Genomic DNA, 14,004 nt, shown 5'->3' with positions numbered 1-14,004 from the left:
ACACAATTATTGACCAGACAGATGGACTGGCTGGCAACATCAGTTACCCGATAATTCTATCAATCTCAAAGGAAAAGAAAACACAAGCCATGACTGACAAATTTTAAAACATGAGAATATGCTTTGGTTTGCATTGTCTCTCCTAGACTATCTGAGCAGTCTCCCATGCTCACACGGTGCTTCTGCTACAGCTGTTGTCCTCCTCCAAATGATCCACCACAGAGACAGGGATGGGCATCAAGGAAGCCAGGCAGGAACCAGTGCATTATATTTTACTTAGACACTTTTGTAGGAATAATTTTTACCATTACTCAATTTGTTATAATCAATTCTTAGATAAAATTATTACTCACTGATGCTTTATGTTACAGAGAAAAAGAGCTGACATTTTGAGGGTTTTCAGCTTGGTATTAGTTTTACTATCCAAAAATTCTTCCATTTCTTCCATATAATAGTTTGTTCTTTAGGGGTGGATTTTTTCCTATTATACAGCAGTCTAGACAGAGTGAGATGGTATAGAATTCCCCAAGAAATACACGACAGCCAAGGATGCTGTCAACCTGGTTTTTGCTTACTTTCTTTCAAAAGAAAGGTACAGTAATCTGAAAGTAATTGACAACTATATACTAGCATTATCAAATGTATGTTTATGAAATCCCATGAGCATGCATGAGCTTTTAAAAAAACCAAAACTTCTTGCTCAAGCCATTACTCTTCTGAACTCAGCATAGCCTAGGACATGAGAGAAGTCAGAGCAACAGGAAGAAAACAGCAATAAAACTGCAATAACATCAGTTGCAGGTAATTAACAAGGGCTGATGATAAGACCCACGTGGCCTTAAAGGCTCCTCTGGACTTCCCCAGAGCACCAAGACATCCCCAAGTCCTAGGAGGAACCAAAGCAATGAAATACATCAACTCCTACCATGATGCATGAATCCACTGTCACAGAGCCCCATGCCAAATATCATCGCCTCTTCTCTGGTGCGGCAATCCCCCTGTTAGCCAAAAAAATACTATGTCAGTCTATATGGAACTTCCAGAAGCTCTGCTTGCTCTCTCACTCACTCTCTCTCTCTCGCTCTCTCTTTACATTTTAAATAAATCACATAGCATTTATATAATATTTCAAGAAGAATTTGTTACGATTTAATGACATAATGTCAAAGCAATATATTGTGATTCTGTTATTCATATCATACATTAACATGGTCTCTGTGTGTTTGGGTTTTTTCGTTTGTTTTTTGGTACTGGAGATTGAACCCAGGACTCTCGCACCAAGCTGCATCCCCACACATTTTCAGTTTTTTTTTTAAATTGAGGTGGGATCCTCACCAAGTGACTAAAAGTCTGAGCTTTGAACTTGTGACCTTCCTGCCTCAGCCTCCCACACAGCTAAAAAATTGGCATGTATCACTGTCCCCTGCATGCTACACTTTTAATACATTTGATCTTCTCAGCACTATATTTATTTACTTATATTTATTTATTTATTTATTTTTGTATTTTAGGACAGGGTCTACAGGGTCTACAGGTCTCACTGTGCATATCAGACTTGTAGTGATCCTCCTGTTTACAACCTCCCAAGTGCTGGGATTACAGGCACCCACCATCACGCCCAGTCTCAATCGCCTTCTCAGCACACCCACTGAGCTACTGGGCCAGCCTCAACATATTTAAACAAATCTATTCTTATAGAACAGCATTTATTCCTACATAAGACAGGATTCATCTAATTTATGAAATGAATTATATCTACAAATGGAGTATTTGCTCAATATGAAAACATCACCTAAAAACATTTAGTATTTTTTGAGAAAAACATTTTATTAAATATGAAAATATATAACTAAAAAATTCCCTTTTTGTCTTTTGAGACAAGGTCTTGCTCAGTAGTACAGGCTGGCCTTGAACTCACTTTGTAATCCAGGTTGGCCTTTAACTCAGAGCCATCCTCCTGCCTCAACCTCCCCAGTGCTGGGATTGCAGGCCTGTACCACCATGCCCAGGTGGAAAAATATTCTTCTTATTTTAAATTATCCCTTTCTGTTATTTCTTAGTTATACAACAGGGAAATAGATTCTAGGTTGATAACACAGAGAATGAAGGAAACATCGTGATACATGATCTTGGCCACTCGTACTCCCTTCCCACCAAGTGTCCATGCTCTTGTGGAGTCCTAGAGCAATCTATTAGTCCATGGTAACTTGTAAGATCTTAACATAAGTTATTTGGCGAGCCAGAAAATGCAAGCTTCTTTTTCATCATCTTGTTAAAAAAAAAATTGAACAGACTGTGCAAATGAACCCAATAAAGTAGCCAGAGCAGCTGCTTCACACAGTTTTGATCCAGAAAATACCTATCTTTAACATAAGTACTTGTCCATCTATCCACATGAGCATGTATGCAACCTTGTATGTGTGAATAACCACAAATTTCTATATTTTGCAGATTAAGAAGGTTATTTTAACGTATTATCTTTTTCTTCCTAGTCCTACTTTTTAGTATGTAGGTACTCTACTGTCAATGTTCTAATCTGTTTTTCTTTAAATCCCACATCTAAATTACCATATTTTTCCTGTGCTCTATCTAGCACACAAATTACAGAATTAGATTTTCTTACATAGCAATTATATCTTCAAAATCTTATTTTTAAAGTAATCATAGTATATCAAAATTTCCTGTTGGTCTTGCAAAACCATCCTTATCCTGGTTTTATCCAACCTCTCCAGCCTCACTTTCCAAGCTTAAAACACAAAAATTTTGTCCTTGTCAACAATCACCTGTTGCTTGAACACTGACATTGTTATCACTGCAGTCATTCAAGTAATTGTCACATGTAGAGTGCTGGTCTTTACCCTCCACACATTTAAATTTTATCTGTCTGTCTACAAGCCACCAACATCAGTTCCAGCTCATAAAAACTACAATAACCTAATAACTTCTCAAACACTTAAACATTGCAGCTCAGATTGTGCCTCATGCCCTCTTCTAGCTGTGTTGTAATTTTATATGTTCATCTAAAAATATTTGTGTTTTCCACATACTGTGCTAAATACTAGAGATGAAATGTTAGAACATTCAAACATAAAACACTTTGAGAGCACCAAATCCTAACCACTAGACCACCAGGGAGCATCTAACACTTTGATACTATCTATTAATTTGAATCTAGTAAAGGACTGTGGCCACTTAAAGTGTGGTACATAGTATCATCAGCTATGTTACTCAATATTCCTGATCAGGCAAACATAACCAGAGAAGGAGGACCATAGAAGACCCTGAACCTAGGGTAACACAGCTTGTAAGGTTCTCTAATTAGACGATAATTCAGCAGGACTTTGGAGGAAACAAAAAAAAAAAATGAGGCCAACTGACCAAGAGCCCTTGAAAGCAACAGCATTGACTGTTAGATTGGAGCCGCCTGCTTCCTCTTGTCCTGTAAATCTGTCCAAATCAACTGAGTCCATACTGGTTAATACTGAAAATTAAGAATCATTTGAGATTCTTAGTGGCAAGAGAGCCTTACTTTATTAAAGTCTCTTCCTTCTATTAGATTAAGTTCTTTGATTTGTTATCTTATCATTCCATTGCTGTCTTCGTATTGCAAGGCATCCCATGCTGTTCTCGTTTGAAGGTAAACAGAATTGAGTATGTCGGATGCTTAATCTGGAGAAATTTTATAATATGCCAGGCATAAAGAGTCATCAATAGATAAAAGGTGGCCTATACAGCTATTCCAGTAAGTAGCCAACAGCTGTTAAAACTACAGTCAAAGAGAGATTCCTGATCTGCCTAAATTTGCATGACTAGTTATTAGCAGAGGTGGCAGCCGACCCTAGGTTACTAGACACTCAGTCAAGTGCAATTACTACCACATACAATTTTTACAAGCATCATCTTAACAGACCACTAAGAAAAATGAAGAAAAAAAATCAGCTTGGTCTAGTTTTCATGCAACTTACTCTAGTCCTCTACTGGTTACCCTTGGAAAATGAAAGTACAAAAGAAAATCAATTACTGACTTTCAGAATTAGAACTTAAACATTTATTCAGCACCAGCATTTGCCACAAACAAATTTTCTCCAAATTTCTTACATAATCAATATGTTATACAACACAATTCTACAGTAGCCTAATTCCTGTGTGAAATACCAACTCTGACACTGAACACAGAACTGACTCCTGTGACAAGTGATGACCACAGTACTATAGAAGGTTCTTATGTTAGTAAAGCCACTGAGCACAGGAATTAGGGTTTTACCTCAAACCTACTGTTCAGTTACATTTAAAACAGTAACTTGTAAGGGTAAAAATTTAAGTTCCACAAAATACAAAAATAGAAGGTCTTAAGCAATCTAGAAATTAATACTAAAAAGCAAAAATCTCAAACTGTATGTGCACAGACAAGCCAAACAGGGATTAAGTATTAATAATTAAAACATTTTATGATTAAATATCAAATGTTATTATGTACTTATAACAAAGTACAGCTATGCTTCTTTAAAAACAAGAGTAAAGCTGCTTAAGAAACTGATTTAAATAGCTAAGTGTGATGACTTATGTCTCAACCACACAGTATTTTCTCTCCCTGGCAGGACATTTAATTAAAGTAGACATCAGCTTTTAGCTATTTCTTTAATCAGTGGAATGCAGTCATTCATTTATTAGTTCACCTGGTAGAAGACAGTATCTCAGTAAGCTTCTGTGTGGGCAGCTACATGATGAGCTACGCATTTTAATTTGTTTTACTTATAAAGAAGTTACATTTTTTTCAATGCCAGCTGTCAGCATCGCATCCAAAGGACAGCAACAACAACAAGAATGAAATCTGTACCTCTCTACTTAGGATATGTGTTAAAGCTCATATTATCAATGCACAGTTGCTACCTAACAGGGAAAAGAGGCACAGGAAGATCGTAGTCGTTTGCAAGGACTCATAAACAGACATTTTACAACAAGTAAGTGAACATGTAAAAATACTTAGTGTGTGAACATAGTAATTCTTCAGTGATATTCAAATTATGCTTAATGGTTTTTTTTTTGTAAATCTCAGCTACTTAAAAATAGGAATATTCTACTTTTGAGAGACAAGATATTATAAAATGCTAGTTTTAAGACTTGTAGTTAGAAATACTAAATTCAATCCTAATTCTCCAAAAAGCTCAGTAAATTACTCTGTTTCAAGATATGTGGAAGGGGGCTGCCTGACTCACAAGCACATGCTCAGAGTTCAAAGCAGCAGTGAACACAACGCAGCGACTTGTCTATTTACCTGTGCAATTAACCAGTCAATCAATTTGTTGGCCATGACCACAGATTTGTAGGTCCTTAAATGGTAATCTTTATCTCTATAAAAGAAAAAGAAATAAAAAATGTTATATGTAGGATATGTGGGCACAATGAAATACTTTCATTTAGTGCCCATAAACAACACAAAAGTTTACCAACTGCCCAGGCTGTGTGCAAATAATGTGGGTTGTAAAACAGATACAACACCTAACAATACTGCATCAGTTCAAACAAGAGGAAGAAAGACACACAACCACACCAACACAGGATAACTTCTGTCTCCTGTATCCAAATATATTTTACTGGTATGTCTAGAAATCATTTAAGTACAATATCTTATGAATAAAAAAATAATAAAACAAAATTTTATCCCTTAAATTGTGGCAGATTCTGGTAAAAATCCTCTCTAAATGTGGAGAATAAAGCAATCCTTTGTCCTGCTTCTACATTTCCCAGGAAGGCAGAGTTGCACTAAAGGAGTATTCACACAACTCCCCTGATCAGATCATGGACACAGGGACACCATATCCCCGGAGAACTGGCTCTCCATATCGGACTCCCTGTGCAGCACGCATCCCAGAACTGAGAAATCATTCAAAGCACAGATACCAACAAAGTCTCGTGATCAGTTGTGGGCCTGAGGGCAAAAATCTATAATGCATTCATTTTCTAGGCATGGATCAAAAGGGACTAAGAAAGTCACGGTCGTTTGAAGATGTCAAACTACGCAAGCCGCAAAGCGCTCAAAGTGAGTAGTAATTACTAGCTACATTCCCTGCCCTTTAGCCCCTGTCAGTAATGTAAAATTAATATTTACATCTTTTTACGCACTTGCATAAAAACTGTAAAGTATGGTTCAAATTTATGAGATTTCAATAATAAATAAATAAGCTTAGCAGGTAAACACTGATAGTTTTTTTTTTAATCTTTTAAAGCTATCTTTATTTCTGATGTTAATATTCATTTCACATGGGTTTCCATAAGCATCAGTAAGAAAGAACAGGGTAGACTACTATACAGCCCATGTGCCTGGGGTTTTTCTCACTACACAGTTATTTTTGTATAAGCTGATATTACCCCTATTAAAAGCATGACTATCATATATTATATCCATCTTATGGTTTTTTCCCCTTAATTACTCCCTTGACAATTCATAAACAATTGGCATTTCAAAGCAAGAGGAAATTCTCAGCATATTTTCAGAGCACATGTTCACATCTAAAAAAAATCTACATATATACAGATGACTCGTAAGCCAATGTTAACTACTAAATTCTTATTTGTCTATTTATTTAACAGGAAAAAATAAGTAAGTTGTTACTATTAAATATTTCTTTTAAGTTGCTGTTAAATATTGCTATTAAGTATCTGTATTAAATTATTCAAACTATCTGAAGGTTATCTCTAAGAGAATTATGGAATAATACCATAAATATTCACTTTTTCCACACCTTTCTACTTTGGGCAGCCTACTTTCTGGAGCAATGGGTAAAATCCTGTGTGCTCCTGTCGGGCCTGAACCCCATGTGTGTATACAGGGGAAGTGGATGCCAATATACTTAGCAATTCCTGGGATCTCACTATTTCTTTAAATTCAGCATTTCCTTGGAATTTAAAACCAAAATGAAAAACAGAAATACTACCCACATTAAACATTCACATTTCAAAGCCAACACTGAAAAGACATGTCTATTCATTTCAGAAATGACACATGTATTTTTGTTCTAGGGTTTTCAGCTTACAAATAAGATCCTTATAATATCTACTTATGAGGAATTAATTTATCCTTCTATCATCTAATGTACATTTGTCTGTGTACTGCAAAAGTACATTCCTGACAACTTCCTCTATCAGTACTCATAATACAGAATTGAAAATCTGAAAATCTTCCTTTATCATTCTAAAGATAAAAATTAAAAATTGATCCTTGCTACTCATTTAAAAAGTTATTTCTCTTCACAAGCAAAAAATATTCTAAGAATACAACTATGCTTTCTAAACCAAAATTCATTTCTTAATTTTCAAGTACACAATATTTTCTCTACATAAATATTCTTAGAAGGAAATACCAAAAAAGTAGGTATTTATTACTTGATTACAAAATCTAATGTAATGTTAATATATAGTTTCTTAATGATAAATATTGAAATGAGATAGTATTTCCAAATCCTCTTTCAGTCAACTATTTTTATTAACTATTCACTAAATGTGGATTATTTTATTTTCAAGTCGTTAAATGACTGAAAATGAATAACAAAATAATTATAAAGATCATAATTTGAAAAACAGAAGACACTGTAAGATTAGTCTCAGAAAGAACTAGAGTTATTTTAAGATAAGATTATTCTTAAGATTACTGCCAAGTTTTTTAAAGTAAATTTTTCATTTTCTAAGACAAAATAATTTCTAATATGCAACATAAATATTTCTATTTGAAATTCCTGGAACTTAGAAACCAGACTCACCTCACTACTGGAGTAAACAGACTATGAAGACGACAATATAATCTTACACCCTACGTGAAATAAAGATATGTCAAAAAAAGCAAGAGCACAAAGTGTCAACAAAATTCTGAAATGATAAATGAGTCCACATAAAATATCCTGGAGTCATCACATGGTCTCAAATACTTTAAGAGTTAATCCAATGTTATAATAAATAATAATATAAATAATAATTATGTTAATATTATGCTAATATAAATAATGACTAAAATCCTTTTTAGAAAGATTAAATTTTACAATGAATTTCTCACATACATATGACATAAACAATGACTTTTTCTAAATTACTTAAAACATAAAATTTCAAGATATAATTAAAGCAAAAGAAATCTTATAGCAACTAATCTAGATTATGGGTTCATTACGTTAGTGTAAATTGTGTTAAGTATGTGATCAAAATTAATCTTTAATTTTTATATTTGTATTTTTAAAACTTATTCAAGTATTGTTATTGTACATTGCTATCTGTGAAATAGTGTTCAATGGATACAGTCTTCAATGGATATAATAAATAGCAAAATTTCTATTTAGAATTTGATAAGAGTACAGTGAAATGACTCAACATTGAAGTTTTTGAATTACCAAAGCAAAAGTGGCTAGCTTACACATGTGATTTAAGAATTTTCTGTAAGAATAATTTCTTTTTAAATCCCACCACAACTTTTATCCTTCCCAAGTATGACAACATAAACTCTGCCACTGGAGTAATACTAAGAGAGGTCTTTACCTTTGAAATCACATCCTGCATCTCACTTCTTGGATAAAAAGTACCATCATCGTAGCGGAATCTATATAACATCTGCTCTGGTTTAAATTGATGTTTATCAGTAACTAAAAACGCAGAAAAAAATACATTAAAATAATATCAACCTAACAAGTGGCAGATAAAACTCAAAATAAAAGTACGTAAGATACATTTCCAAATACTAGAGCTTTTAGTTTTGCAAAAACGTTTTGCTTTTCTAGCACCGCAATGCCAATTTTGCATTTTTACAGTGAAATTCCTAAGTTTTACTATTCAATATCCTTACGATTTTCATATGACTTGAGACTTAAGTTCAAGTTATCAATACTCAGTAAGCATTATGTATATGTGTGGAAATACACAAGGTTGTGTTTTCTATTTCTTCAAAATATGACAAAACTGAACAAAAACTGCATTTTGAAAAGCAGACAGTTGTATTAGTGAGCCATGGTTTGATTCTTGGCCCTAGAAGCAAATTTTATTATTTAACAGCTTAATCTTGCTGTAATCAAGCCAAGACCACACACATATAAATTTTGACCACTTGTGTTTAGACCTCAGGAATAGGTTAAATAATTTCAATATGTAGAGATTCCAAAATTTTACCAGTTCTTGGACTAAACGATGTTTGCCTAAAATGTTACTTCATTTATTTTCTCAGTGGAATAAAAGAGTGATAATCATTTATTATCATCTTCAAGATAAGACTTTAACGACTCCTGGTCTTAATGGTTTGACTAGTAAACAACAAACTGAAAAGAAAAAAAAAAAAAAAAGACAGCTAAGCAAAGCAAAGCAAAGGAAATGAAAGGAAAGGAAAAGAGAAAGCAAAGCAAAGCAAAGGAAAAGAGAAAGGAAAGGAAAGGAAAAGAAAGGAAAGAAAAGGAAAGGAAAGGAAAGGAAAGGAAAGGAAAGGAAAGGAAAGGAAAGGAAAGGAAAGGAAAGGAAAGAAGGAACCTGATGTAAAACTTTCTCAAGCCCTTTCAAAAAATTGAAGAAAAAGGAGCACTTTCAAACTCATTTTGTCAGGTCAGACAAAAGCCCCACAACAAAACAAAATAAAAGGCAAGTATTCTTGATCATATGTGCAAAAATCCCCAACAAAATACTACCAAATATATACAATATTAAAAAGTCACAACCATGATAAAGTGGTATTTATCTATGTGATAAAAGGGAATGGTTTAACACTGACATATCAAAAATATGATAAACTCTATTAACAAAATGAAGGATAAATATCATTCATTAACAGAGACAAAACATCATTTGACAAAATGTAGCATTCTTTTATTATCAAAAAGCTCTTGACAAATTTAGCAGAAAAGGAGTATCTCTCAAGGGCTCCAAACCCTAAAGAAGGACCTCCACATCCTTGGGAGGTAGTGCGTTAAATTGCTGAGCCAATTTAGTTAAGCTTTTAACTTCTCAAGTTGGTACAATGTATAAATCACTACAAAGTTCCTTTTTGTTGTTCTCGAGGTTGTACTCATCATTTTCGTCTCTTTCAAGCGTTATCTGTCAGTACTCTTTGTAAGGTTGGTTTGGTGGTCATGAATTTCTTCAGTTTTGTTCTTTGTCATGAACATGATTTACCTCTCCATTAATTTTGATACACAGTTTTGCAGGGTACTTCAGTCTGGTACCCTGCAATCAATCGGGTTGGAAGTTATTTTCTTTGAGGACCTAAAATACTTCACTCCAAGCTCTTTTTGACTTGATGGTTTATGTTGAGAAATCTGCTGAGATTCTGATGGGCTTTCCATTATAAATGATGTTTCTTTTCTCTAACAGCTTTTAGTATTCTGTTCTTTTGCTGAATTTCTGGGATCTCGATTACTATGTGTCTAGGTGTAAATTTATCAATTTGAATCTGTTTCATGCATTCTAATTCTTTCCTGCATTGTTTATTCAATATTCCATTATTTTTTATTCTTTATTTTTTAATTTATTTTTTTTCCATAATTTTATTGATTGATAAACAGCAATGAGACAGTTTCAAATCTAATCGGAAGTACAGTTTCAACAAATAATACACTACATATATTCTTCTTAGTGGTTAATCGCTGTACAAGAAGTGGACTTGTGATCTTATTTACAAACACCATTAGAACAAATCATTCTATTCATTAAGAGAATGCAACTATATATCTATCCTAACCACTTTGGTTTTTTTTTATATATATATTTTTTTTATTTTTCAACAAATAATACACTGCATATATTCTTCTTATGGAATTGTTTCTTTACCTCAGTTGCTAACATTTCAGAAATTTCTTGTGTGTGACTTCCATGTTCCTCTATGTCCTTTTCTCCTGGACTTTTCTGAGTGGGCTGGAGGCCTGAGATTATCTTTTGTGCCTTGGCTTTGACATTTTTGAAACTCCCAATATTCACTTAGGCTGAGCAGAGATGATAGCAGGGCAGGATGGGGGTCATGAAGGTTCCTACAATAGTGGTCCAATGGGGTAAGGTAACCAGAATTCCCACTGTCTGGGGATCAGTGTGGCTTCCACAGTGTTAAGTGGGGGGAGAGGGGACAGCCACAGCCCACTAAGGCTCTTACAATGATTTGGGGATAAACTGCAACTCAGTGAGTCTCCCACAACACTGTGGGAGACAGCTAGCTCTCTTTCAATGGTGTTATTTTGCTTCAGAGAAGGCCCTCCAGAAGGAAAACGGTAGTATTTCTGCAGCTGACAACTGCTAGGTAAGTTTGTAATTTTAGTATAATACTAAATTCTCAGCCCAAGACATGACACTGTTGGCCACTTTTAAAGCATCTAAGTATGATGGGGTATGGCCTCAACTGCAGAATTGTACATGCTCAAGAATATACTGCTGAGGCCGAGGAGATAGCTCAGTGGCTTACGTGCCTGCCGGGCAAGTGCAAGGTCCTGAGTGTAATCTCCAGTACAAAAAAATAAATAAATAAAGTAAAGAATGTGCTTCTACTTCATGTGATGATAAGTCTTTCTTGTATTAATATGCTTAAAATTTCCCAATAGACGCACCTTGCCTTCTCTGTCAGAAAAACATCTTGCTACAAGGAGCAAATCTATTGCATTTGCTCTTATTGCTTTTCAATGTGGTACTAACATTTTAGCAAGAACAACTAGATTAAAAAGCAAGTATAATGCATCCAAACTGAAAGGAATTAAAACCTATATCTTTTTGCACATTACATGATTTATATACAGAAAAACTTACAAATTATTCTAATAGTTATATTTTTTTATTTTTAAAAAAAATACAAAATAGTAAATTAGATGTTTAGGTTTCCAGAAATAAATGTGCAGAATTGGTTTAAAAAGACAAAACAAAATAATACAATAACTATAAAAGTTATAAGAAATGTAAAAGAAAAAAATTTAAGTATTAACTACTCCTTTCAAAAGATCGGCATAAATCAGCAGTACAATCATCCAAATAATAATAGTAATAATTATTAGAGTTTTTTCATAATATAAAAATCAAACAACTGAGCTTTGTAGCATCTCCATATGCTAATAATGAACCACCTCAAAAAAGAAGAAAACTATCAATTTATAATAGCATCAAAAAAATCAAAGAATAAATCTGATCAAAGGGGTAAAAAGATCTATATTGAAAACTCTAAAACATTGATAAAAGAAGTTGAAGATATAGATAAATGGACATATATCTTATGCTCATGAATTGAGTCCATACTAACCTAAGTGACCCAGGGAAAACAATCTCTATCAAAATTAAAATGTCATGTTTCACAGAAATAAGAAAAAATCCTAAAGGTCCTGTGAAATCACAAAGGACTCTGAATAACTATAGCAATTACAAACAAAAGAAACAAAACAGAGGTATTACAAACTTGACTTCAAAATATACCACAAACTTATACTATATTATGGTTGCAGAGTGAAAATTCATAGACTAAGGGAACACAACAAAGATCCCAGAAATAATCTCATGAATTCAGGGTTAACTAATCTTCAATACAGCTGCCAGAAGTTCATAACAACAAAGGACTTTCTCTTTAATAAAAACATCAGGAAACCTGGCTATTCACATGTAGGAGAATAAAAACAGTTTTATCTCTCATTATATATAAAATGAACTCCACATAGATTTTAAGACTTAAATATAAGACTCAAAACTGTAAAACTACTCCAAGAAAAAAATAGAGAAAACGTCTTATATTAGTCTGGGCAATGACCTTCTCATATGACACCAAAGTTGCACACAACAAAAGCAAAAATAGACTAATTCTGCACAGCAAATAAAATCATCAACAAAATAAAAAAGTAACCTATGAATAAGAAAAAATATTGCAAACTATATATCTGATAAATGCTAATATCCAAAATATATAACTCATTCAACTTACTATCATAAATACAAACAAGCCAAATGAAAATGACTAAATGACTGAAATAGATAATTCTTCAAAGGAGAAATCCAGAAGGCAAACAGGCATGTGAAAAGGTGCTCAACATCTGTTATCATAAAATTGCAAAGCGAAGCATAATGAGTTATAACCTCACGAAGGATGACAGTTACCCAAAAGGGAAAAGATAAGTGATGAAGAAAATATAGAAAATAGGCGTGGCAGCATGCGCCTGTAATCCCAGCTCTTGGGAGACTGTAAACAGGCAGATTACTACGACACAGATCTAGTGAGACCCTGAACACCCTGTAGACCTTTCCCTAAAATACAAAAACAAGCAAACAAAAAAAGATATGGGGGGAAGACTGTTTCACATGTTTAGTGAGAATATTAGTGGAGGTATTAGGAACTACAAAGATGGAAGTTCCTCAAAAAAAATTAAAAATAGAACAATTATTTGATCCAGCTGTCTCACTTTAGGGTCAAAGTCCAAAGAAAATGAAATCAGCATGCAAAGAGCTCTCATTTCACAAAAGCATTACTCACAAAAGTCAATGAAATAATCAACCTAAGTGTCTGTAACCGGATGAACAGCTAGAGAAAACACAGATAACATACTGTATACTTGAAAAATTTTAAGAGGACAGATCGTAAATGTCCTCACTCTCATCAAAAGAAAAAAACATGTGATGTCAGGGGCAAGTTGATTAGCTTACTGTCATGATCATTTCGCAATTTAAAATATGCTATATAGCTGGGCACAGAGTGGTGAATGCCCGTAACCTCAGCACATGGAAGGCTGAGGAAGGAGGAACTGCCACAAGTTCAAGGCCAGCCTGAGCTACATGGTAAGACACTATCTCAAAAAAACTAAAAAATAAATAAAACAGCATGTCCTAGGAAGTAGAAAACAGATTGATTTAACTATTTTCTGTACAGCAAAATACAACATATTCAGAGGAGATAATTTGCTTCCATCAGCTATACTTTCACAATCAGACAGAAGACTTCAGCCCTTACCTTATACTAGAAATGTTTAAAAGGGAAGAATAGTTGCTCTTTGCCACCACCATGAAAGGTTGCTTTTTGCTCTGTGCTGC

The 14,004-nt window shown here is 33.9% G+C and overlaps 1 protein-coding gene across 2 annotated transcripts in view; it reads right to left on the bottom strand.

Annotated features, from left to right (window-relative positions):
• Positions 1–14,004, bottom strand: part of Prex2 (phosphatidylinositol-3,4,5-trisphosphate dependent Rac exchange factor 2) — a 303,532-nt gene that overhangs the window by 163,143 nt on the left and 126,385 nt on the right. For both annotated transcript variants that reach the window (XM_004637531.2, XM_023722364.1), the window contains 4 exons: positions 8,524–8,627; positions 7,758–7,807; positions 5,276–5,351; positions 926–998 (listed from right to left, as the gene is read on the bottom strand). In XM_004637531.2, the coding sequence (XP_004637588.1) occupies positions 926–998; positions 5,276–5,351; positions 7,758–7,807; positions 8,524–8,627 (303 nt within the window). The remainder of the gene's footprint in view (positions 1–925; positions 999–5,275; positions 5,352–7,757; positions 7,808–8,523; positions 8,628–14,004) is intronic.

The sequence above is a fragment of the Octodon degus genome, unplaced genomic scaffold (genome assembly GCF_000260255.1).
Source record: "Octodon degus isolate 3935 unplaced genomic scaffold, OctDeg1.0 scaffold00091, whole genome shotgun sequence".
Lineage (NCBI taxonomy): Eukaryota > Metazoa > Chordata > Mammalia > Rodentia > Octodontidae > Octodon > Octodon degus.
The sequence above is the reverse complement of the archived record's forward strand: the minus strand, read 5'-3'. Positions and strand labels throughout refer to the sequence as shown.